The sequence below is a fragment of the Eptesicus fuscus genome, chromosome 15 (genome assembly GCF_027574615.1).
Source record: "Eptesicus fuscus isolate TK198812 chromosome 15, DD_ASM_mEF_20220401, whole genome shotgun sequence".
In the NCBI taxonomy this organism is placed as follows: domain Eukaryota; kingdom Metazoa; phylum Chordata; class Mammalia; order Chiroptera; family Vespertilionidae; genus Eptesicus; species Eptesicus fuscus.
Window position 1 is genome coordinate 52,229,928 of NC_072487.1, and position 26,582 is coordinate 52,256,509.

General features: G+C 51.8%; 2 protein-coding genes across 2 annotated transcripts; one reads left to right on the forward strand and one right to left on the reverse strand.

Moving 5' to 3' along the window:
- Positions 1-706: 706 nt before the first annotated feature.
- Positions 707-3,047, forward strand: ALDH1B1 (aldehyde dehydrogenase 1 family member B1). Its single transcript, XM_028145998.2, has one exon. It carries the CDS (start codon positions 707-709, stop codon positions 2,258-2,260), a length of 1,554 nt encoding a protein of 517 aa, XP_028001799.2. The 3' UTR covers positions 2,261-3,047.
- A 9,067-nt stretch (positions 3,048-12,114) lies between these two features.
- Positions 12,115-23,985, reverse strand: IGFBPL1 (insulin like growth factor binding protein like 1). Its single transcript, XM_008141880.3, has 4 exons — positions 23,544-23,985; positions 15,010-15,119; positions 14,184-14,300; positions 12,115-12,264 (listed from the first exon to the last, which is right to left on the reverse strand). The coding sequence occupies exons 1-4, from the start codon at positions 23,983-23,985 to the stop codon at positions 12,115-12,117; spliced, it is 819 nt and encodes a 272-aa protein (XP_008140102.2).
- Between the last annotated feature and the right edge of the window lie 2,597 nt (positions 23,986-26,582).

Genomic DNA, 26,582 nt, shown 5'->3' on the forward strand with positions numbered 1-26,582 from the left:
CTGAGACCTGTGCCTGGGGGCTGAGCGAGGCTGGTTTCTGAGGGTGCTGCCAGCTCGGATGTCCTGGGTGGAGTGTGGCAGGCTTTTATATGCACAGCCCCATTCAACATAGCCCCATGAGGCATTTTACATGGGAGACAACTGAGGCACAGAGGTGAAGTGAAGCAAGCCTCTCTTTAAGAGAACAGTCTCTCTCGGAGTCTCTTTGGTTTCTACTCTCTCCTTTGGTCAGTTAGACAGCCTTTGTGGAAATGTATGTAGCAAGCATAAGTCCAGGCAGCAGGGCCATGGCAATGAACCAAACAGGGGAAAAAAAAAGAGCTGATGTTTTACTGGGGAGAGGCAGACAATAAACATTTAAGCATGTAAAGCTACTATTTGGTATGTCAGCTGGAGAAAAAGAAAGCATCGTGTGGGGATAGAGAGTGCTAGGGGTGAGGAAAGTTGCAATTTTATAAAGGGAAGGTCTTGCTGAGAAGGTGACATTTGAGGTGAGGGAGTAAGACGAAGGATAGGTGGGACACGATAGAGTTGGACCAGATTGTTCTTCAGGGCCTTTGTACACCTTGCAATCCATGTTTTTTTGAGGCGACAGGCCTTATGCTAGAATCTTGGGTCGTCTGAGCTGGTGGACCTTTGGGGGACCACCTGGGCCCCTTTCACCTGTTCACCCTGGTTCCTCCTGTCCCTCTCCAGAGCAGTCAGCATGCTGCGCTTCCTGGTGCCCCGGCTGCTTTGCCTCCGAGGCAGGACCGCCCCGTACTCCTCCGCTGCAGCCCTTCCAAGCCCCATCCCGAACCCAGACATTCGATACAACCAGCTATTCATCAACAACGAGTGGCAAGATGCAGTCAGCAAGAAGACCTTCCCCACAGTCAACCCCACCACGGGAGAGGTCATCGGCCACGTGGCCGAAGGGGACCGGGCTGACGTGGATCGGGCAGTGAAAGCAGCTCGCGAGGCCTTCCGCCTGGGGTCTCCATGGCGCCGGATGGATGCCTCTGAGCGGGGCCGGCTGCTGAACCGCCTGGCTGACCTCGTGGAGCGGGATCGTGTCTACCTGGCCTCCCTGGAGACCTTGGACAACGGGAAGCCTTTCCAGGAGTCTTACGTCTTGGACCTGGATGAGGTCATCAAGGTGTACCGCTATTTTGCTGGCTGGGCTGACAAGTGGCACGGGAAGACCATCCCCATGGATGGTGAGCATTTCTGCTTCACCCGGCACGAGCCCGTTGGTGTCTGTGGCCAGATAATCCCGTGGAACTTCCCCTTGGTCATGCAGGGCTGGAAACTCGCCCCGGCACTTGCCACCGGCAACACGGTGGTCATGAAGGTCGCAGAGCAGACCCCCCTTTCTGCCCTGTACTTGGCCTCCCTCGTCAAGGAGGCAGGCTTCCCCCCAGGGGTGGTGAACATCGTCACAGGCTACGGCCCCACAGCGGGGGCGGCCATTGCCCAGCACATGGATGTTGACAAAGTCGCCTTTACTGGCTCGACCGAGGTGGGCCACCTGATCCAGAAGGCAGCTGGAGATTCCAACCTCAAGAGAGTCACCTTAGAGCTGGGCGGGAAGAGCCCCAGCATCGTGCTGGCCGACGCCGACATGGGCCACGCCGTGGAGCAGTGCCACGAAGCCCTCTTCTTCAACATGGGCCAGTGCTGCTGTGCAGGGTCCCGGACCTTCGTTGAGGAATCCATCTATGATGAGTTTCTCGAGAGGACCGTGGAGAAAGCTAAGCAGAGGAAAGTTGGGAACCCCTTTGAGCTGGACACCCAGCAGGGGCCCCAGGTGGACAAGGAGCAGTTTGAGCGAATCCTGGGCTACATCCGGCTTGGCCAGAAGGAGGGGGCAAAACTTCTCTGCGGCGGGGAGCGTTTTGGGGAGCGGGGTTTCTTCATCAAGCCCACCGTCTTTGGTGGTGTGCAAGATGACATGAGGATTGCCAAGGAGGAGATCTTCGGGCCTGTGCAGCCCCTGTTCAAGTTCAAGAAGATCGAGGAGGTGATCGAGAGGGCCAACAACACCAGGTATGGCTTGGCTGCCGCTGTGTTCACACGGGACCTGGACAAGGCCATGTACTTCACACAGGCACTCCAAGCTGGGACGGTGTGGGTCAACACCTACAACATTGTCACTTGCCACACGCCGTTTGGAGGCTTTAAGGAGTCTGGCAATGGGAGGGAGCTGGGGGAGGACGGGCTGAAGGCCTACACCGAGGTGAAGACCGTCACCATCAAGGTTCCACAGAAGAACTCGTAAGAACGTCCACCATGGAGACCCAGCTTCAGTCCACGGATTCCACAACCATCTAGCCAGGGGTCGCCAACAACTTTTTTGTCATGGACCCCCTTTATTTGCTCCAAATGAACATTTAGAACCTCAACAAACGAAACAGAATCAGAGCTGCTCTAGTTAAAGCAGGGATGGGGACTGGGCTCAGAGTCCTATCCACCTGCGCCCCAACCCCAGCCGCCTTGGAGGGCCCTGTGTTGCTTCCATGAAACCGTAAGAACCCCTGGAAGATAGAAAAACTAAAAACCACTGATCTGGACCTTAGTTCTTCCTGCTGACCCAAGGGCTTTCTAATGGTTAACCTGCGGGTTTAGAGGGTGGGCTCACCTCAGACATGGGATTAGAAGGCATTGGGGGTTTTGATAGGTGTCAGATTTTGGCCCCATTCTTCACTGACTTCACCTAAAAATCAAGGGTGCTTTTCCTTTTCTAAGTACCAGTTTTTTACTATTTTGCTTGCTTGGCCTTCCTTTTCCTTAATTTGAGGGAAGGAATGGGCAAAGAATGAATGTACATCAGCATTCCTTTTACATAAGTGCAAACAACCCAAATGTCCATCAGCTACTGAGTGAATAAGCAAAATGTTTCCATGGAGTAGTCCTTGTACTTTTCAGCCATAAAAAGGAATGAAGTACTGGCACACGCTGCAACATGGATGAACCTTGAAAACATTATGCTGAGTGAAAGAACAGACATACAAGGCCACATATAGTATGTTGCCATTTATATGAAATATCCAGAATAGGCAAATCCATGGAGACAGAAAGTAGTTTAGTGGTTGCAAGGGGATGGGGGAAGGGGAATGGGGAATAACTGCTAATGGGTATGAGAATTTTTCGGGGGAGGTTTTAAAATATTCTGGAATTGGATAGTGGTGATGGTTGCTCAACTTTGTGAATATACTAAAAAGCACTTGAATTGCATACTTTGAAAGGGTGAATTTTATGTGAATCTATTTCAAATAGAAATTAAATAAAGTCACACATTCTGTTTGCAAATACATTTGTGTCAATATTCTCTTATTACTGAATGCTTTACAGAATTTTGGGGATGGAACAGACCCAGGTAGTCATCTAGTCAACCCCCAGCCCGGTACAAAAGTCCCCTCCACAATATTTTGAGTTTTGTTTTTTCCTGGCTGGCTGGGTGACAAAGGGCAACTTTACGACCCACGGAAAAAAAAACAAACTCTGGTTCCTGTTTGGAACAAGTCCATGTCAGATCTCATTTCAGGCCTTCCACTGGCACTGTCCCCCAACCTCTACCAAAACACACCGCCCCTCAAGCCAAGCTCAGTAGCAGGCCATCCTGACACGCTGGGATTTCCAGAGGTTCAAACCTGAGAATTCAGTATGTTTACTGTTAGTCTTAATTCCCCAACGGATGGGAGTAACTCCAAGCCAGCAGGAGCCCTCTCTCCCTGTCTTCCTCCTTTCTACCTCGTTAATAATGAACTACCCTACTTTTAGATCCAGTCTAGTGAATGCCCCCCCTTGCCCCGTTCTTTACATCCTGTTGTCTCACCTAGGCTTCAAGATGATTTTGTTCAGTATCTGACCTTGGAGTTGACCTGAAACTGCTTTCTGGGGATTCTGAGTCGGTTTGGTTCCTTCGTCTCTCCTTTCTAGGACCTGCTTTCTATGCCATTTGTCTAAGGCTGGGGTGACCCTGACTGTCCCCTGAAGTGTACCCTTTATTTGCTTCTCTTAGAGCCTATTGGTACTTTGCATAGAAGTGAGAATATCTCATGAAACGGGGAAACGGCAGTGAGTAGGTGGGTGAATGGGGATCTCTAATGACTATCAAGCAGCATCCTAGTGATTTAACAAATCCATTGCTCATTTGCTTCTCAATACTTCTCAACCGAGAGAAACTTGATACAGGGTGTCCCAGGATGGGGTGGGACTAGGAAAGGACAATCTTCTTAGGGCCATTACTTTGATCCCTGAAATTCTGAGACTGAGGAGTCAGGTCATATTTCTAGTCAGCTCAGCCCCCTGTGGTTCCTCCGTACTCATCCCCATGGCTCTGGATGCAGGGCCGCGCCAGCAGGGAGGTGGAACTGGCATCATTTAATGCAGGCGCTGCCCGCAGGATTTCACTTGGTCATAGATGTTGCGGTTTTGAGGCATCCACCCATTCCAACAGACTTTCACCGGGCTCTGCTCTTCCGGATGCTATGCCAGGCACCTTTACAAGCCACTGAGCCTCACACAGTCCTGTAAAATAGGCAGGGGGGTTACCACTTTTTTTAAGATGAGGAAATGGAAGCTGAGAGGTTTAGCATGAACCAGAAAGGGGTCACACTGAGCCCTCGACTCCTGAAGAGCCCCCCTTCTTTGCTGCATCCATCAGAGCTTCTGCTCAGTCACAGTGACGTGGCTTCTCTTGAGCTGATCCCAGATGCCAGGCCATTTAAGAACTTTGATTTGGTTTGACTCTGTTCTGGGTGTGAGGCTGACCTCTGGTGGCCACCTGGTTAATTAATTTGTTCAGATCAAAAAAAGGCTAAGTTTCGGGCTCTAGGCAGGTTGTGGGTCGGAGAATTGAATGAGGCAGTCCCTGCGCTGCAGGAGTACACAGCCTGGCAGGCAGACAATTACAGAACCGGTGACAAATGGAAGTACAGAGGCCAGGAGATCACAGAAGGAAGAAATAGTACTAAGCACCCACAATACTTATCTCATGCACTACATCTAATTACCCTCAAGCACTTTTTTTTTCTGATTTTTTACTTTATTTCTTTTTAAAAATACTTTTAGTTTTTCAATTACAGTTGACATACAATCTTAGTTTCAGGTGTATAACATAGTGATTAGACGTTTATATAACTTAGGAAGTGATCTAATCCCCCCATAAGTCTAGTACACATCTGACACCATACATAGTTATTACAATACTAGAGGCCCGATGCATGAAATTCATGCATGGGTAGGGTCCCTAGGCCTGACCGGTGATCAGGGCTGATCTGTGGGGCAACCGGTGGGGCAATCAGGGCCCCACCCCCTGCTGGCACACGCCTTGGCCGGCGCTTACCAGCCCTCCCCCCCCCCCCCCCCCCCCCCGCCACTGCAGCTGAGAGTCGTTGCCTCCCTCTGTGGTTGGATCCATAGCTTGGCTATTATAAATAATGCTGCAGTGAACATAGGGGTGCATAGGTCTTTTCCAATTAGTGTTTTGGATTTCTTCAGATAAATACCCAAAAGTGACACTGATGGGTCATATGGTAGTTCTATTTTTAATTTTTCCATAGTGGCTGCATCAATTTACAACCCCACCAACAGTGCACTAGGGTTCCCTTTCTCCATGTCCTTATCAGGCACCTCTTAATATTCCACACTTGATAAGTAACCATGGTGACCCAGAGATGTTTTACTGGACAGGATCCTACTGGATGAGAAGGAGGTAACCGGGCAGAGAGACGCAGGAAGGGTGTTCCTGGGAGAGGGAAGGGCATGAAGTTTTTGAAAAAGCATGGAGGGTTTGAAGAAATGGTGTGAGGAAGGAGAGGCAGGGCGGAAAGGCCTGGGAGGTGGCAGGGGCTGAGTAGTGAAGGGGCTGTGGGCCCTGTGGGGAAATCCGCGCGTTGTCCAGTGATGGGAAACCACGAGAGCTTTGAAAGGAAAGTGAAAGGGTCATATTTTGGTTTCTAAAGCTGACTCTGTTTCAGTGGGACGATAGGTTGAGGGGGCGACCTGAAGCTGAAGGCCACTCAGGACAGTGCTGCCCATGCCAGTGATGCAAAGCTGAACCAGGTGTGGGCGCCAGGAGGTGACCCGTGTTGCTGGCTGGGGTAACGGAGTGGGTGATGATGCCAGCACTGCCACACGGAACGTAGCTGGAGGAGTGCCGGGGTTCTTTTTCCCCAGCCTCACAAAGGGGTCAGCATTCTGGAGAAAGGGCTGCACGTAGATGATTAAGAAGGAGTCCGTGGACGAAAGATATTTTTGATAGGCATTGGGGGTCAGAGGAGCTTCCAGCTGAAGGAGCTAGAAGACTCTCCCTCCTTGACTAAGGACCCGTGCTTTTATTAAACACAATTTGTCCCAAGGCAAGGTGGAAATATACACTTCAAAGGGTATGGTATCAAAGGGTTTACAGAGATTGTCAGTTTCAGGAATAGCCTACAGCTGTTCAGGTGCTTTGGCCAACAGGAGGCAATAAAATGCCCTGAGCTGTCTGGCAGTTAACAGTCCCATTCAGGTTTGGGGGAGATGCTTTGTAGCCGTGTCCAACAGGTAAACTACGTGTGACTCAACCCTGTTGAGCTCCCCAAGCTTCACCAACCTTTTGGTAAAACTCTGGTAATTATTACATGCTGGAATTGGTTCTCGGCAGAGGAGCAGGTTTGGGGACAAGGTGGGGGGGTTATTCATTTCTTCAACACTTTTTATTGTGTGGGCCCCTCAGCACCCAGGGAAGCCTGGTGCCCAGTAGGGGCTCTGCAGATGTGTGCGGTGGGTGGATTCATGAATGGAAAGGAGCTTCTGTTCCCTCCACTCCCACTCCCACTTCCTAGCAATAATGATTTTTACTCTTCCCTGTACAACCAACCACTCGCTAATTCCCGCCTGGCAGGGGGAGATTTAGGCATGAGGAAGAAGAGACGCAGATAACTGCTTCCTGTACCACACACTTCTCAGCCCTGGGGGTGGCAGCCGCTGAACTCAGAGCCCGTCCTGACAAGAGGAGCTCACACTCCGGGGAGTGCAAGTACCCGTCTCCAGTTCTGCCCTGCGTAACAGGTTCCCAAGTTCTGAATTCATTATGGCGCTGCAGACGCCGGGGCACTTTAGTTTCCCTTAATTAATTAAAATACCGCATAATAATCTCTCTCTGATTTAATGTTCCAGAGGCCCTGGCGAAGGCCGGGAGTGAGGAAATTCATTAGAGGAGACTGTTCACTGTCGATTGATTTGCTCATTCTTATTAATTTTACCTGCGTCATCCATCCCTGCGGGAGAGGTGAGGGTGATGTTTTCTTAAAAACATAGGGTGAAATTCACCATGCAACCTGACCGAAAAAATTAATTTTGACTAAAAATCAGACTTTTAAAATTTAAGGTGGGAAATGGGTACATTTGGAATTGGACACTGGCTTTCCAATGATCTTCCTGGAACCCAGTTATAACTTAGTTGAAACAGAGTGAGATTCAGGCTGCCTATTGCTTACAGCAGGGGTCCTCAAACTTTTTAAACAGGGGGCCAGTTCACTGTCCCTCAGACCGTTGGAGGGCCAGACTATAATTTAAAAAAAACTATGAACAAATTCCTATGCACACTACACATATCTTAAAGTAAAAAAACAAAACGGCAAAAACACCCGCATGTGGCCCGCTGGCCGTAGTTTGAGGACGCCTGGCTTACAGCATCAAGTCCAACCTCCTATGGAGGCATTTAGGGGTGTGGCCTAAGCCCCAGTCCCCCCACCTGCCATCACAGCTCCCAAGCAGCTGCAATGGTCACTACTCCCCATTCACAAACGAGGCAGCACTTCTCTAGCCCTGCTTCCTTCACATGCTGTCTCCTTAGCCAGGAGACATCCCACACCCACTCAAACCAGCTCAGATGCCTCCTCTTCTCTTCCAGGAAGTGGGCATCTGTGCTTCCTGGCAGGACGGTGACCTTGTCCCACTCGTCCCCAGTCTCACCTGAGTTCAGGGCCCAGGGCCCACCCACCTTCACATAGTCAGTGTTTGCCTTCTTCTGGCCTCTGGAGAATGCCACTCCTCCTGCATGCATGTGGAAGGTGGCAGAGGGCAGATCTAAGTGCGTGAATTAAATACTAGAATGTTTATATAGTGGGAGACCCAAGTTCAGGGGGAGCTGGGAGAATCAGGTCAGCAGCAGACAATTAGGACTGGTTAATAACTGCGAGCAAGGTGCTCAGTTGGGGCTGTGACTACAGCCCAGGTAAGAGGTAAGGAGGATACAGGCAAGCAAAAAAGGGGGCAAGATGTATAGGGATGATGAAGGATCTGTGGGCCCGGGACCACCCACAGGAGCATTCCAAGGACAAAGAGACCAAAGACTGTCCTTAAAAACGTTTATTCTCAGGGTGCAGGGGTCATGTGACATCATCACATCTATGAACATAGGGCAGAAAACACAGGCTCTGGGAGATCGTATTTCCAATGAAGCACACGTTCTTCAGCCTCTGCAGAGGCCTTGGGCTCTCACCAATGAGAAGCCGTTAGGTTGGGACAATCATGTTTTTTCTACCTTTTTGGTTTTGGTGAAAATTCCAGACAGTGTAACATTTATTAATTTTTTTTTTTTGCACATAATTATGATGTAAACTCAGCCTCATCAGTCTTCATGCTCAGCTCCCTCATCATAGGGCTCTGTCCACCCTGCTCTCTGGGTCTATATCCAATTCTGTTCAGGCAAATTTGAGGGGATTCAATTGATTTTGTTAAGTGTGCTTATTAGCAGGTGCAGTTCTGCTACCTTCTCCAGGGCCTCAGCATCCCTATTCCTCCTGAGTGTCTTATCACCCACTCAAATCAAGAGGAATGAACTGCAGACCTCGGGTACAACAGAGTGGTGGTCAGTGGGAGAGAGGTTAGGAGGTGCTGAGTAGTTTGCCCTGCTAAAAACTACATCTGCAATTCCTTTCAAAAGTATAAAAAAACCACGTGCAATCTAGACATTTTCCCCGTGTTTGCCCTGCTAAAAACTACATCTGCATATGAATCTAGTTTGCATCTAATTTTTAAAAACATGATGTGAGCAGGTCCCCCAGCAGCTCCAACCTCCTACAGACAAGGAAAGCTTCCGGTTTGATCAGTTTTAATTCTAATTTTACTCAAAGAAGGGGTTCCAATATTCTAAGGTTTGAAAACCACCCATCTAGTTTCATTCTCTTCTCATTCAAACGAGGAAACCGAGGTGCAGAAAGTGAAGGGGACTTGCTCAGGGTCACGCTGTGAGCCGGGGATGAAGTCCCAAATGGACCTCACGTGTCTGGGTTCCCAGGCCCGTCTACTGCTGTGTAGTATGTCACGGTGTTGCCACCCCAGAATTTCAGTTGTGAAATGGCCAGCCTTAAAGGCAGAAAATGCAATTCCAAAAAGGACCCCAAAATGTCACGCCCACCGCGGGCAGCGTGAGGTTGCGTTTTAAATGTTGAGGTGAACCTGGATAAGAATCCCTGAAACCTGGGGAACTGGCAGTCTCTCCTACCTTGTTTCGAGATGATCCTGAGAAGCAGCACCACAGAGTGGAGAGAGTGCCAAGGAGGGCCGGGCACCCTGAGTCTGGCCCTTCTCAGAGGCCTTCAGACCCTGGGCACCTGCTCTGCTCTCAGAGCCTTGTTTCTTCCTCAGTGAAGGGGCAGGGACACTAACCCTCTCCCTGCTGCCTTGGGACTTGGGAAGTGACTGCAGAAGGAAAAGGGCTTCATGAACTTCAAGGACTATCCACATGTGAGATCCCAACTTTAAAAGTTTTAATTGCCTAGGATATCTTTTTTTTTTTTTTTTAGCCCAGACATTAAATATTCTCCTTCTTCCTTTCTTCATTTAAAATAAGGAAAGCAAGCCCCATTCCTGGCTGAAGTCAAAACATCTCTAAGGAAAACCTTCTATTACACTCTAGTTCCACTGAGAGCATCTGACCCTGTTTTTACAATTTGATGTCTAGGAATCAGGTCTCCACTGCCCACCTGGTTCAAGAATGCTGGGCTTGGGAACAAGTAGACATCTTGGTCCCCAAACGCCCAGCCATGGGGCCCCTGAGTCTGGTAAAGTGTTTCTTTAAAATGGGAAAGTGGCAGGAATAGAGCTACAGCCAGCTGTCCTCACCCTAGTATGAAGGAGTGGTGTTTGTTTTTGAGGAAATGCCATTTAAAAAAGAATGCTAAGCCCACACGTCCTGTATTTTTTTCTGTAGGGCCATCTTACTCTAGGATGACAGGGCTCAAAGAGACACAGGTAACATCCAATCCAAACGCCACATTCACAGGCGGAGAGTCCAAGGCCCAGAGAGGGAAGGGACCTGTCCAGGTCACACAGCAAATGAGAGGTCAGGCAAAGGACAGAGGGACCCTCCTCTTTGGCTCTACAACACACACTAAGTCACAGAGCTCCACCAATCAGCCGCAGACAAATGAGGTAAAGAGTCACAGCGCACACACCCCTCGTCTAGCCCTTTAGAGTTACAAATATTCCACAACATAATCTTCCCCGGGAGGAGTAGTTAAAAAAAAGAATTCTCTCAGAGCAATTCCTTTCAAAAGTATTAAAAAAACCACGTGCAGTCGAGACATTTCCCCCGTGTTTGCCCTGCTAAAAACTACATCTGCATATGAATCTAGTTTGCATCTAATTTTTAAAAACATACAAAAGGGGTCATCTACAAACAGTTTTTCCAACTTGTCACAAAGCGAAACCATCCACAACTTGACTTTCCCATCATTCCGTGATCATGCTTCTGAGACCCTGGAAGAAAAGAGGAAAAAGAGTTGGAGGACAGAAGCCTGCTCTGTCACAGTCAACTTCCTGTTGCATGGAAGGTGGGGAAAATGGCACTCCTGGTAGTTTCATGACGTTCACTTTTTGGTTTTCTGTGCATCCCTATAGACCTGACATAAGGCCTTGTACACAGGAAGTGTCTAACAAGAGTGGCTAAATCATATACATCACAACCACAGCAAAATCCTAATGCTTTTCATATTGTTTCTAGTTTTTCCTGCTATTGAGAACTTGTCAGTAGGCCTTGGTGACAGTGCCTGTTCACAATTATTCCTGCGGTCCTGTAAGAGAATGCCTCCCTTTCGGTTGGTTGAGCGTCATCCCATGCACCTAGAAGTTGCTGGTTCGATTCCTGGCCAGGGCACATGCCAGAGTTGTGGGCTAGATCCCTGGTAGGGGGCATGCAGGAGGCAGCCAGTCGATGTGTCTCTCCTCCCCTCCTCTTCCTCTAAAAAAAATCAACTAAAAAAACATTTAAAACAGACACACACAGATGCCATCCACCTCTCTAATGTTGGGTGTGGCCATGTGACCTGCTCTCGATTCAGAGTTAAGCAGATGTGACAAACGTTGTATCCGAGCTTGGTTTGGCCTCTTGCTCATCCCTCTGCCACGAGAGTGGACATATTCCACAGCGGGGCTGCTCCTCCAGCTGAGTCCCCACCTGGAGGGGGGCCACAGCCAACCTGCCACCTGGACGTGGAACGTGAGGAGGAGATAAATGTTGGTGCCTGAGAACCGGCGAGGTTTGGGGGTTGTTAAGCAGCAGAAGCTGGCTAATAAGGGATTCGTTTTCTAAGTTCACAGTCCACCTGTTGGCAGGGGACAGCTCTCACCCAGGTGACTCTGAGGACTCAGGCCCACCTGGCCCAGGGAGACACAGGTTCTCTGCAGATGTGCTGCTCAGAGACACAGGGAGGAACCGGGACACAGACAGATGAGGCTTATGTGTCTTCTCTGTGGGCATGTGGTGCTGACACAGTGACTGAGTCTGCTCTCTCGGTGCCTCTCTAGGGGGATCCGCGGGAAATAGTCCACTCAGCCTCAGAAACCGAAAGAAACCACCGGTCCTTTTTACCTTGTGGATGTCCGTAACGTTCACAGCTCTTGATGTGCATGGTAGGTGGGAAGCCCAGAGTGATTTGTGCATAGAACACACTAGAGATACTACCTGCTAACTCTCGTATGTTCCTACTCTTGTTTTGTATCCTGGTTTCCTGCATTTATGTTTGTGTGTGTGTGTGTGTGTTGTTTTTCTTTTTATTGCACATCTTTATAAACCATCTCCATCTCTTGGGACACAGGTGTACAAATACCAAAAATGACTTAGAACATGTACTTACTCCGTCACATGCGGTCATGTGGAGCTGGGAAGCGAGGGGCTGTGTACGTGCTCAGATCGCTAACCGTCACCTTGCCGTGGGACTGGGCCTCCCCAACCGCATTGGCCGAGTGGCACTGGTACACTCCCTCGTCTTCCTTTCTCAGAGGGTTGATCTAGAAATAAAGCAAACAAGGTTATAGAGTTCTATGTGGCCCAGCAAAACCACGTCCTGATGAGTCTTGGTGATACCTCTGAGCACTTATTCCTTTTCAAAAATAAGCTAGAGCTCACTCTATTTCTCTTCTTGCCTTGGCTGCCAAGGAAGAATGTAAGTTTCTTCCTCAGTACCCTCTATCAGGGCTCTCATGTTGAGGTTTCCTCTGCATCCCTGCCTTTTACTGTGAGCTACCTGGTCCTCTTATGGAAGGGGATAGGTATAGATTATAAGGAAAATATTGCAAATGAAAAGAGCAAAAATCTACTGCCCAAGGAATGGCCCACGGGGGCTCCCAAAGGAGGCAGCCTTCACAAATGGACACCAGAGAAAACCTTTCCTCCACACTTTTTTTGTAATGAAGGTTGGGAATGACAGGGCCCCTGGAAGCTGTCTAGCCTAAAGCCCTCTTTTTACAATTGTGGACACCGAGGCTCAGATTCGAAAAAGCCACGGACCCAGCTGCATTCTGAGAGGATTCGCCAAACCTCGTAGAGATGGTGGCGAAGGGGGGAAGACACCCCCGAGGGCACCCTGCTCCCCGGCCCCTGCAGAGCAGATCCACAGCAGCTCTCTCCTCTCTTGCTCTCTCTTGTTAGAACAACCTCTATCACTTGCGAGTCACTCTACAGACTGGGGAGGACTGATGCGCACCGTCTCGTTTTGAACTCACGGTGATCGTGGGTGAAGGGGGAGCATCGTCATCCTCATGCTACAGGAGCCTCGCAGGTAAGTCACAGACTGTTAGGCTCATGCGGCCCTTGGACGCGGTCCAGTCCAAAGCCCTCTTTTTACAGTTTGGACACTGAAGCTCATATAGAGCAACTCGGCCAACATGAACCCCCGTCTCATCACTTCGTTGCTCCTTCAAATACCTGGCATTCCCTCATCTTAGCAAAACTGCTGCGAGTGGCACAGAAAAGCTATGAGAAGATGTGAAAGCGACATCTTCCCTCCTTATCAGCTATGTGGTCTCGGGCAAGTGTATTAGTTTCCTATGGCTGCTGTAACAAATTACTACATACCTAATGGCTTAAAGCAACACAAACTTATTATCTACACTTCCTGAGGTTGGAGTCCAAATGTGTCTCAGTGGGCTACAATCAAGGGTGTTGGCAGGGCTGCTTTCTTTCTAGAGACCCTAGGGCAGTGGTCGGCAAACTCATTAGTCAACAGAGCCAAATATCAACAGTGCAACGATTGAAATTTCTTTTGAGAGACAAATTTTTTAAACTTAAACTTCTTCTAACGCCACTTCTTCTTTGCCCAGGCCGTGGTATTTTGTGGAAGAGCCACACTCGAGGGGCCAAAGAGCCGCATGTGGCTCGCGAGCCGCAGTTTGCCGACCACTGCCCTAGGGGAACATACGTTTCCAGTGTACAGGCTGCCTGCATTCCTTGGCTTGTGGCCCCTTCCTTCCATCTTCAAAGCCAGCAATGGTGAGTCATGTCTTTCTCACGCTGCCATCTCTCTGGCTGTCTCTCTCCTGCCTCCCTCTTCCACAGTTAAGGGACTCTTGTGATTTCATTGGGCCCACCCAGATAATGTGGGGTAACTTCCTTATTAAAGTCAGGTAATTAGCAACCTTACTTCCATCTGCAGCCTTACTCCCCTCTTGCCACATAACAGAAACCATCCACAGACTCCAAGGACTAGGACAGGGACTTCTTTCCGGGGCCATAATTCTGCCAGCCACAGAAGATCACCTGCTCGCAGGGGTTATACTGCCGGCCCCGCGTTCCTCAGAGTTCTTATGGGGTCCAATGAAAACTGGGTAAGATCAGCTTTGAAACATGTAACATGTTATAGAAATATAAAGGGTGCTTTACAAGGGCCAGTCCATAGTAGCCAGTAACCCAAAACGAACGAGCTTCTCACCAAAATCCAGGCTGAGGCCTCGTGGTCCGAAGGACCCCCTCGCACCTGGACAGCTATATTGACGTGGTCCCCAGGCAGGTCCTCCAGCGCCTGGGCGCCCTCAGGAGACTGTGTGACCTGAAGAGGATAGGAATGGCTCAGAAAAGGCATTTCTGGAAACCAACCCCCACAGACATCCTCACGGTCTTCATCTTCCCACTGACGGGAAGGCCAAAACCCTAATAGCTCCTATTCCTGTTAAAATGTCAGTCAGTCGCTTTAAAAACCCAAAATGCATATACAGACAACACACTCTGGTGGACAGCAAAGATGCGGACACCAGCACCATCTCGCAGAGGCAGGTCAGAAGTCCTCAGGGCTGTTGAGACGAGGCACAGCCTATGCTGGGATCCGTGCTAGCCTCTCAACAGCTGATCTGCAGGAAGATCTAGTTTTCGAACAGGATGGGGCTCCCTGCCACCAGCCACGTCTTCCTAAAACCCAAGCCAGTTAAGTACTCTCCCACTTCACCCCAGCTGACCTAGGCTAGATAAACAGCAGAACTTGCTCGACGGCCGAGTGGCCAAGAGAGCAAATGCCACAGGAAGGATGGCAACCGCTCTTCTCTGGGGAGAGCTTTAGGGTAAACGTTTTGAGGCATAAACCTGGAGGCAGAGGAGTGGTATATAAGATATCCTTTTAAAATCCTCTGATCCACATATATGCACACAAACACACTTAAAGGACAAAAAGCCTTTAACTGCCCCCCCAACACACACACACACACACACACACACACACACACACACACGCACATGCATGCGAGCGAGATCTTATATATAAATACCTTCCTCCACGTGATGACTGGGGGAGGCACCGCCCTCACCTCACAGGACAGGTACACCTGGGCCCCCGTGATGTTGTGGACACTTCGGGGTGGAATGACGACCACAGGAGCTGGAAGAAGACGAGGGAACACAACCTTCACCTTGCCAGGACCCAGGACCCCGCTTCCAGAATCCCCTGACTGCGGCGAGCCTGCTGGGCCAGTCTAACGTGGGGAGGGCAGTGGCAGACCAAAGCTCTCCACGCACACAGAACAAACTCATAGGCAAGGCATCGTGGAGGAGAGTCTGCCTTCGACCCGGACGGAAAACGGATTCAGAGAGAAAAGGCAACTTCCTAAAGCTACCAGCCTGTCTGTGGCAGAGCTCGGTCTCGAGCTCCCTCCCAGGCCCCGGGTGCCATCTGCTTTTGGCTCAGCTACGCGACAGGGCGTTGGGCTCCAGGAGGGGCTGTGTCGCTTCACCAACAGCCCAGTCTACTAACAGATGGGCTTTTCTCTTTCCACATGGAGGGCCCTTCAAAGAAGAACGCCACCTAAGACAGCTGGGTCCGCCCTGGAGCTGAGACCCCCTGCGGTCCTTTCAAGACGCTCATTTGCATATCACAGACTCACAGACTCCACTTGGCCTCCCCCGCCTCCCCATCCCCAATGGCAAAACTGCTGGCCTGGGAGCCGTGTAGAGGCTGGGAGTCGGGTGGTGTGGATCTAGGCTGCTGGAACATCACAGAAAGGAGAGGGAGGGTGTGGGCTCACTGGATGGGACCGGAGAGGATGTGGGTATCCGAGTTAGAAATTCTTAACTCACACTCCCTCCTCTGCCCTACTCCCTGTGCCTGGCATCTGCTCTACTCACACTGGGACTCAAAGAGTCAAGTCCATGGGCCTTGGCCTTCGGGCCCTCCATCGGCCCCTCAATGTTCCTGCCTCTGCTTGGAATACACCCCCTCGCTCCAGAGGCGGACGGCTCCCCATCATGCAGGGCTGAGAGGGCATGTGAGAGGGTCTGCGCCGCTTTGACCTGCTGAATCATAGCCTGCCTCGCAGTCCAGGGGCTTCCACCTGTCTCACCTGCACAAGAAGGCAAGCTTGGCCCACCTCGCACCTGGCCCCACGGGGTCTTGGGCAAGGTGAGATGTGGGTCCCTGGTGGGGAAATACTCTCTGCTGGGTTTTGCTGGTCACAGGGCTGTTGAGCTGATCTTATCATGTGATGAGTGTGAAAGTGATGGTTCCAGTTCACACAACATGCACTGGGGGATCAGAAGCTGGTCTGGTAAACAGATGGCTGGATGAAGAGACACATGACAAATAAAAGAGCAAACACATTCATTCTCCAACTGCGGAGTGTACAGACTCCTGGGGCTTTCCTGACGACTCAAGGCCAGCCTGGCCAGCCAGCCTTAGAGAGGAAAAGAGGAACAAAGGGAGGGAGACAAAAGGCTGGGAGAAAAGGGGAGAGGGGAGGAGTGAAAGAATGCAGAAATGAGACTGGTCTGGCTCCTTCAGACAGACTATGAAGCACACCCTGTAAAGCTGGTGCCCCCCAAAAAAACCTCTGGGGAAGTGTCTTAGAGCCACAGAATCTCAAAACGAGAGGGCCTAACTCTCCCCAAGATCCTGTGCCTGACCGTCTGCCCTGTGCTCATTTAGCCTCCAATTGCATGCCCCTAGTGACAGAGAGCTCACTACCTACGGAGCCAGGCCCTTCCATCCTCGAAGGGCTCTGCTGGTAAGAAAGCTTGTTCTCATTGGAGCTAAAAACCCACTTCCCTGTAACTCCCACCTGTTTATCCCAGGCTGCCCTCTGAACCCTGCAGCCCCCTGGGGGCCCCAAGGGCCTCTAGCGAATTGAATACAGACACTGCCCTTCTTCCCCCTCCGTCTGTCTGACCAGCTCACGCACTGCCCTCTACCCACGTCCCTGAGTGTGGTCAACGTCCCTTCAATGAACCACGGTCCCAGGCTTCTGCCCGATGCGCCCAGCCACCTGCCTGGCTGCCACAGAGAACCGCCACGCCCCTGCTCTATGGCAGGAGCCCCATCTGCACAGATGACAAAGAGAGGCTGATGTAGTCCCGTCCTCCTGCCCGCATCGCCTCCCCCGGAGCCCAAATCGGCCGGGAACAGCGCCCGGTGGGACAACCAGAACCACCTCTTACTCCAAAGCTCTCCGTGGACTCCAAAGGGACACTCAATCAACATGTTTTACTTTCGTTCACGTAAAGTCATAAATTTTAAATGAGATTTCATCAGTCCCTTTCAGGTCTAAACGAATAAAACCAGTAAATCACATTTCCTGTTTCTCTCCTTGCATTCCCCTCGCCCTCTCTTTCAATAACTGCAATTAGGAAAGGCTGCCTTGCAAATGCTGTCTCGGCCACTGATTTCGCATGGCAGAGAATACCATTTCTTTCACAAAAGAGCTTTTGATGATAAAGGGACATTCAAATTTTTATTTTTTTTAAATTCACACACAGCACACTCCTTGTTCCTGGCGTACAGGTCTAAGTTCTGACAGATGCGTACGGTTGTGTCACCGCTCCATGACCAAGTCAGAGGACGGTTCGGTTACCTAGAAAATTTTCCTCCCGTCTCTTTGTCCCAGTAATCTGTTTTAAATGTTAACTTGTCTGATTTTACATTGAAAACATTTTTATCCATAACAGCTCTTTACAGTCAGTCATCATCATCAGCATCGTCCCCGCAACAATGGCAACAATGCCACCAGCTAACACTGAGCTTGCTGTGTGCTAGGCGCTCTTCTGCTTACGGGGATTATTAACCCGTTTGACCTTTCCAGCCTCTCAGCAGCTGCCAGCCGGGGGAGCCAGCCAGGGTCACCAGCCGTAAAAGGCGGGGCCAGGCTATGAGCCTGGGCGTCTGGCTCCAAGCCCTGCCCTCTCCTTACATGGCACGTCCAGGTACACTACTCTTTTCACCCTCACACCAGCCCTGCATTTATCCCTATTTTACAAATGAGAAAACCGAGGCTCAGAAAGGTGAAGTGTCTGGAAGAACGGGGACCCTGAATCTATTAACTCTACACTGATTTTTATTTTTTAAAAATATATGTATATATATTTTTATTGATTTCAGAGCAGAAGGGAGAGGAAGAGAGAGAGATAGAAACATCAATGATGAGAGAATCACTGATGGGCTGCCTCCTGCACACCCCCACTGGGGATCGAGCCACAACCGTGACCTCCCGGTTCGTAGGTCGACGCTCAACCAACGAGACACACCGCTGGGCTCCACACTGATTTTTAAAGTGAAACGTTCGTTATTTTGTTTGGACGCCATATTCCGGTATAAGAAAATTCCTTAGGGATTATGTTGGGGGGTCCCCAAGACAACCCCTCGGTTTGACGATTTGCTAGGAAGACCACAGGACTCGGCACAGTTTTACTTTCAGCTGCGATTACAGCGAACGGAGACAAAGCAAGTCAGCACAGGGAAATGGCACATGGGGCAGAGACTGGGAAATCCAGGTGCAAGCTTCCAAGAGCCTCTCCCGGCGGAGTCACGGGACACGCTTAATTCCCCGGCAACAAATTGTGACAACATGCAAAATGCCATCTGCCAGGGAAGCCCACTCGACACTCAGCGCCTTGTTGGGGGCGGCCACCTGCGCCCCCTCCGCCTGCGACACACCGCAGTTCCAGGCTCCCAGGAGGACAGCAGGGGGGCAGCTCTCCTTCGCTCAGTTTAGGCACAGTGAGCACTGCTCTCAGCGCGGCATGGTGGGGGGATCCCAGTTCCCAGACACCCGCCGAGGACTTGCCCTGACAGCAGGCCTGGCTAAGGATACACGGCTGTGCTGGCTCTTTTCTGCCCAGGAAAAACCCCCTCCAGGCTTCACCCCAGGGGAACAGCTCTTGTGAAGATACCACGGAATGGGTGATGTGTCCTTACCACTAGCAGGTAATCCCCAGTACTTCTGTCCCCAAGGGCTCATGGGAGTGGGATACTCAACCTCAGGACCACCACTGGCAGGAGGTTACCAGGTTCAAATCCTGTCTCGGCCACACACCCCGTATTGTGACGTGCCCTCAGTTTCTTCTTCTCTAAAATGGGCACAGGAGTCAATCCTCCCTCCCCTCCCCATATGCTGTTGTGAGGAACAGTTACAAGACGCCTTGCAAACTGTAAAGGCTTCCACGGAGGACCTGAGGACGAGGCAGGCTGTGCTTCCCCCAGGAGGGTCTCCTCAAAGACGCCTCTACTGGTGTCTGGTGAGCAGACCTATCGGAGCGTCCTCTCCGGAGGCTCCAGAGGCCGTGGCCCGTCCTCGGGCGAGCCCGGGGCAAAGCCTCACCGCTGCCAGAGCGGCCACACTCCTGGAAGAGCCAGGCTTTCCTGTCCACCTGCCTTTGACAAGAGTCAGGTGGTTTCCAAGAGGGAGGATGGTGCCTGCCCGGTCCAGCCTGGATGAGCTGGCTTTGTCTTTCGAGCCCTTCCTTGCTCATCACTTGTTTCCTTCTGTTCCTGCCAGCAACAGCCCTGGGAATGCTGGGACAGCACACATCTACCCACCAGGTAACAGACACTAGTCACCCAGGTGTGCCCCAACCAAGGCGGCACTGGGCGGGCAAAATGGAACCCAGGGAATCTCCAATGCCCAGCGCAGGAGCTCCGGCAAGTTGCGAACCGTTTCCTCCTCATCTGCACATGGAGACGGTGACTTTGGCCCTCGTCCTCCAGGGTGAAGGGGGAGAATGAATGTGACTGTGCCATTCACTGTGGGATCTGTGCACAGGAAAGGGGTCGATGTTATTTTTATAGTGTGTGGTGGTCCGTCCCCCCACCCCATCAGCTGTGTCCTTGGTGGCCGGAATGAAAGATCTTCCCGAATGCCTCTGAGACTTCTTTAACGTTAACGGTGCTAGGGAAAGAAAGGATATCAAAAGTCATCCCCGCAGGGCCCCATCTGCCTGCAGGAAAAAGCGCCCCACCACGAGTTTAATGATCAACCCACGGAACAGCCCTTTAATTTATGCTAATAGTCACCTTACCATGTAGGATGAGAAGCAGCTTAATCCCGCTCCCCTCAGCCTGCGCCTCAAACCCCTCCCTCCGCTGGAAAGGCGTTTGAGCACGAGGCCCCCTTCTTTGTCCCTCTCACAAAGTGGCATTCGCTGCCTCTCCTGGTTACCTGGTAACACGTGCCTCGAAAAGGCGTATTTCTAAGTGGAGCGGGACTTCCAACCGAGGTAAATTTTCCAAGATGCGGGATCTTGAGAGCTTATTGAAGCTTCGGAGGCTTAGTGTCCTGGTGGGCCCTGGCACAGGAGCCAGTTCCTATCTAATTGAGCTCTCGAAACAGGACGTCAACCTACTGTCTGCAGGCCCCCACCCCCTCCCAATGTTAGCAATTCGCCAGAATGCATACCTGGGAGGAACAACACGGCCTTTTACAGTAACGACAGCAATAACCACAGAATGCCATGCCGCCTTACAGCTGAGAAACAGAACCGGCAATTCTGTATGGCAGGAAGCGTCACCCCTCCGCCTGGCATTCAGGCTTGCCACCACCCTGCCTTAAACTGCTCTGGGTGGGCAAGACGGTACCAATAGTCCCTTGGTACCGTTTTGCCTCCCCAGGACCTCCCTACCTCTGTGCCTTCGTTCATGCCGTGTGCCCCCCACCCTCAACCTGGGAATTTTCTAGTCATCCTTCAAGGCTCCTCTCATATGCCTCCCCCTGTTCCTCTCAGGAGCCATCACCCAGCACTAAACAGAGGAACCAGCAACAAGCCTTGGGGGGAAAACAGGAGGGTAGATCCAGACTTAGAAACCCTCCAGACTCAAGAGCAGCCAATCTGCGGCACCTTCCCAGTCAGGCTGCCAGTGGGCCAGAGATGATGCATGGCCCCAGGAAAACCCAGGCTGGCGCCCCACCTCCGCTGGGAGCTAGCCAGGTGGCTCCAGGAGACCCCCTCCTGCACGCCTCAGCTTTCCCTTCTATTAAATGGGCGTGAGTCCTGGCCAGGATAGTTGTAAAAATCGAGTAAGAAGATGGGATGCCAATATATTTACTGAATATATTCCAACAGTAAATAATTATTCAGATGTGGGAACACAGTGGGTCTTCAATAAACGTGTGCTAATCAGAGGACGACTCTCATTATCAGGCATTTTGGGGCATTTCAGAGCACGGGAGGAAAGGGAAGCATTTAAGCCTGAAAACTGTTTCCAAATGCTCCCGGGACCACGTGTAAGAACACCTCCCCCGCTGTGCAGAGCGGAATACATATTTACGGAGGCTTCGGAGGCTTCGCTCTGTCAAAGCGGGAAGCTCGCCGCGGAGTGAAGGGGTAGGTGAGGAGCTGGGGAGGGCTGGCTTTATTGCCAGTGTTGAGGCAGAACAGCTGCTGCTGTGACTGGGTCTGCTTCCCTTCAACCAGGGTCCCCAGGGGCGTCGTTAAAAGTGCTCCTGCTGCGTCCTCTGCATAGAGGGTGGCGCATAGAGGGTGGCGGTGGGCAGCACAGAGGGAGGTGCCGCCCCTGCCATGGTCTAGCTGGGAAAGAGCCCGTCCACACCTTCATGCCCCACCAGGACACAGGGGTGGGGGCCACACATGCGTCTCAGGACAAGAAGCGGCGGGAAGACAGTGCCGGGTCTGCCTCGGCTGACAATTACTGGTGGGAAAGGAGAGGTGAATTCCGGGGAGGCCTGATGCCTGTCACTAACGGGACCATTAAGAGCAGCTTCTGTATTGCCTCCATGTGGCTCCATGAGCATCTTTTCACCCGGGGGCTGGTGCCCGGGGCGCGCCTCAGGGCCCATAGATCAGAGTGGAGGGGCTGTCACATTTACTTGTCATTCGGTAATTTTCAATGAATTAGGGGTATGGGGTTTCCATCTGCCATCTGGCCTCCCGCTGGTAACCATGGCAACCACCACCTGCCTAACTTAACACAATCAAGTCCTGTCCTGAAAGAGCCCAGCACAGGGTGGAGGGGAACCTGGGAGCTGGTCAGGCTTTACTGGTCACCCTGGCCGGTCCCCTGCCCCCCACCCCCAGCCTCAGGCTCCTCCCCATAATAGTAGATTTGGTCTAAACATCTTAAATATTTTCAAGGCCTCTCTCTCTCTCTCTCTCTCTCTCTCTCTCTTTCTCTCTCTCTCTCTCTCTCTCTCTCTCTCTCTCTCTCTCTCTCTCTCTCTTTCTCTCTCTCTCTCTCTCTCTCTCTCTCTCTCTCTCTCTCTCAGAATACCGCTCCAGGGGAAAACCATCTGAGACCTTCCACACCAGTAGATTCTGGGGACCTGGTCAGCATTTATGTCTCCTGCACGTGGAGTGAAAGTGTTACCTGTCTGGAGACAAAGAGAACTGCCCGTGAATTAACTGCTGAGGAAAGCAGATTGTAAAAAAAAACGAGTGATGGGAACTAGAAAAAGGAAGGAGACAGGACTGTTTAAACGCCACAGGGCAGAAACAAAGGGACCTCAACAGTGGCTCCTCGGGGGGCTGACACGGCCCCCAGAGGGGAAGGGACCAGCCCAAGGTCATTCAGGGAACCAGCATTACAGGAAGAACCAGCCAGCTCTCTCCTGCATGGGAGCCCCAGCTAGGAATAGCCATCGGTGACTTTGCTGTGCTCCAAGGAGGCGCACGAAACACCGTCTTCATGTTTCTGGGGCAGGAGCCTTCCTGCCCCATCTCCAGCACCGGTCTCCGGGACATGCACCTGCTTGGAATGCTTTTGGGAAAATAATACTAGAAACTTCCCGATGCCTGTTGAGGCATTCCCCCACCCCCAAGGCTTCCTTGTTGGAGCTGAAGTCACTACACTGACCTAGGCATTTAGGCCAAAACCCCAAGCTGGACCCCTGGGGACTCACCCTAGACTCTCCACCGGGCCCCTCCAGGCAGCGTAGAAAGGGGCCGTTCTCCAAAATCTAGTGGGCTGGCAGAGTGCATCTCTGGGTATTCCTTTGCTAATGTTTTGATTTATCTTTGTTTGATTTTTAAAAATTACATAGAGAGGGTGGGCAGCAAGAGCACCCATAAACAACCGTACTGTGATGTTAATGAAATTTAAGTTTCTAGGTTCCAAGCAATGATTGACGTTCGATTCCTTTCAAGTGGGACCCTCTAAATTGTATTAAGCCTTAGGCTCCACAAAACCTGGGTCTGCCCCTGACGGCACTATAATCTTTTCAGAGTCTAGGTCTCCAAAGGTCTGACTTGTCCTGAGTAGCGCCCGAGTCCTGGTCTGGAGGTCCTCTCCTCCTCCTCTGGCATCTTCACGTCCCCTCCCGCTCCATCCAAACAACCCACGCCGGCCACTTGGACCCAGAGAGGACCTCCCACTCCCAAACTCCCAGTCTTGTGGAGGAAAACATGCGATGAGCTTGGTAAGGGAGGGCAGGCGCAGGATGTGAGTTCCTGCCCCAGTCTCTCTGAGCACCCTGCCGGGCAAGAAAAACTGATCCTGAAGGAAAAACGGAGGCTTCGACAGCGCTGCCCATCGTGGTGCAGAGTTGGGGGGAGAAAGGGGGACATACTGCGGGGCAGACACCAGACTCACCAAATTCGCAGGGGCCATCGCGCACCTTGTGCAGGTGGCCAGGGTGCCTTCCAGGAGCGTGCCGGGCGCGCAGGCGCAGTGCGCAAACGCTGGGGTAGGAGCGGCCGTCGGACCCGCACACCGTGCCGCGCTGCGCGCACACGCAGAGCCCGGTGCCCTCGGGCGCCGCCCCGGCGGCGCGGCTGGCGCACACCAGCTCGGGGCCGCAGCGCGCGCCGGCCCAGCCCCCGCAGCTCGCGCCCTCGGCACCCAGGCAGCGCGCGCAGCAGCCGCACTCGTCGCGCGCCGGGATCCCGGGCGCGGGGCAGCGCGCGGGCGCGGGACAGCGCTCGGGCCGGCACGGACCGCAGTCGGGGCGCCGGCCGCCCGCGCCGAGGAGCCCGAGGCCCAGGGCCAGCGGCGGCAGCAGCAGGAGCAGCAAGAGCCCGGGTGAGCGTGGCATCGTCCGCTGCGGGACGGCAGAGGCGCCTCTGCTTCGCTCTCCGCACCGCGCGTGAGGCGCCGCCACTTCGCCCGCCCCGCGGCCGCTGATTGGCCGGGCCCGCACCGCGGGGCGCCGCCGAGGGCCGCTGGGCCCGGGGCCGGCACAGCGCGGTGGGCGCCTGGCCGCTCCGCAGTCTGACACCCAAGGGCTCCTGGAGATACTGGGGCGCAGCCGGGGCAGGAACTTGCCCGAAGTCCCTATGTAGTCTGTATTGTATACTGTGTGCACGGTTTCCAGATCCAAGGCCGCCTCCAAATATTATGCTCCTTAACCCTCTCAGAAGGATGCGCCATTTTATTTGGCATTTTGTATTTTTCAAAGTTTTATTTTTAAAAAGGAACACCTGGTTTAAAATGTCAAAGTTTACAAATGGATGTAATGATGTCAAGGGAGATTCCCTTCCACCCAATGCCCCAGACCAGCTTCAACAGGGCACTGGTTATCGGGTTGTTGGTGTGTCTTTCCGGGAATTTGTATGCCTATAAAAGTGTCGTCACACAGCCCCCTCTCTTTAAACACACACACACACACACACACAGCAGCATGCCTGTACATTATTCTGTGCTTGGTTTTCCCCTATGGTATTTCTCACAGTTTCCCCACTTATTATTATCTTGAAATCAGGCCTCTCGTACAATTAGTAGAGGATTGTTTAATTCGCTTTCCCCCCCTTAAAACTACATAAAGTCGTGGTGCATCTCATGGTCAGGAGTGATTTGGGTTATAATGAGATATGGTGATATATTTGGGATTAGGTTCGGGCTTTTAAACTTTGCACCGCGTTTAATTGCACAAAAACTGCAGTTATCCAACCCTGAGCCTGTGATGTCTGGGTGGAGAAAACATTCCAAAGCTTTGAAGATGATTGGCATCCATTTCCGTTTAGAATCTGCCCAAAAGCCTATAGCCCCGGGAACTCTGGCTCCCAGAGAGCCAGTTAACACTGTGGGCAACACTTGTGGGCCCATGGAATTATGGGAAAAAGTGAGGATGGATTCTCAGCGGGGAAGGAAGTTTAGGCCTGTCTATTGTCTGGCAAAGGTTAAGGAGGCTTTCTGGAAAAGGTGCTTCCTAAACTGAGTCTTGGGGAGACAGGAGGAGTTGTCTGGAAGGAGGGCAGAGAGAGGGAACAGTGTGTCCGAAGGCAGGAAGACCAGAGAGAACACGGCACAGTGGGGAGCAAGGAGAAAGCTCAGGCCAGCTGCAGAGCTGTGTCGGGGTGTGGAAGCTCAGGAGGCAGGAGGTGAGGCTGGAGAGGACCAGATCACCGGCCTTGCCTGGCCTGCTGGGTGTGGTGGAATCCAGGCTTGGTGCTGGCAGCATGACTGTCTGACAGGCAGATACTTTTAATGTGGATGGGGAGGGGATAGCATGTTCCCACCAGGGCTGGGGCAGAGGATGGTAAGTCTGCAGAAAGCCTTTCCTGCTTCTCCATTCTTCCCTTCAGCTTCCTAGGGCTTCCACCAAAATGCAAGGTTTGTTGTGCCACCCATGCAAGTCGCCATCTTGTGGACAAGCCAGGGATTACAGATCTAAAAGTGACGTTCCTAATTCATTAGTTTGATAAATGTTTTCTAATAATACAAATGAGCCACAGTGCAGGGATAAGGCGCTCTCGGTCCAGAGGAGAGAAGAGAAATGCATACAGAGTCACCCCAGCTTCAGTTTGGTTGGCCTTCATTTTAAAGGGGCCCCCCTCCTGGGGCTCTAGAAATGGCCTCTGCAGGGTCTGATCTGCTGCTCCTGTCTCTCCCTGTGCAGCAGCACCTCAGCCGTGCATCCAGCCTGCCTTCTGGCGCAGTAATTTTGTCCCTCCTCCTCTGTATTCCATCTGAGATAAACTGAAAAGCACCAAAACCCTCCCTAGGGAGGATGCTGTGCTTAAGCCAGGATCTTGGCCGACCTGGGAAGAGGGCACAAGATGTGTGTCTGTCCTCAGGGACTAGCATACTTCTTGGCACATGGGTGCTTTGTAAATGTCGGTGATACGAGAGAGGGCAGGAGAGGAGGATGGCACCGGAGAGGTCAGTCCAGCTTTCCTGTGGACTTAATCCAGAGTTGAGTCTAGTCTGGGACAATAAATTGAGGTCCCGTCACGAAGGTCACTGGATGCCCAGCTAAGGAATTTGTCTTCATTCTGCCAGCAGGGGGAGCCAGCCCTGTTTGTGACAGAGAAGGGACAGGATAGGAATACAGGTTCGTTTTCATTGTTTTTCAAAGAGAGAAAAATGTTCTTAGTCAAAGGTCATACCCACCCCAGAAAGCTACCCATATCACTAGCAAGGAACTGGCACGAGGTCTTCCATATATCTTGGTTACTTTGTTTCTGAGCTTAATAATTAAGCCATAGATCTACAGAATAAATAGAGGCTGTCCTGCGATAAGCTCCCAACACTTGAGAGACAAGCATAGTCTTTGTGATGGACTCCTGAATTTCCTTCCATCATGTCACCGGAACTCTGAACCCTGCTGAACACAGGGCTAAACACAGTAACCCTTCCTAACCCGGGTTCGGGTGTAGTCAGTCATCTCTTTCCGCACTTTGCCGACTGCCT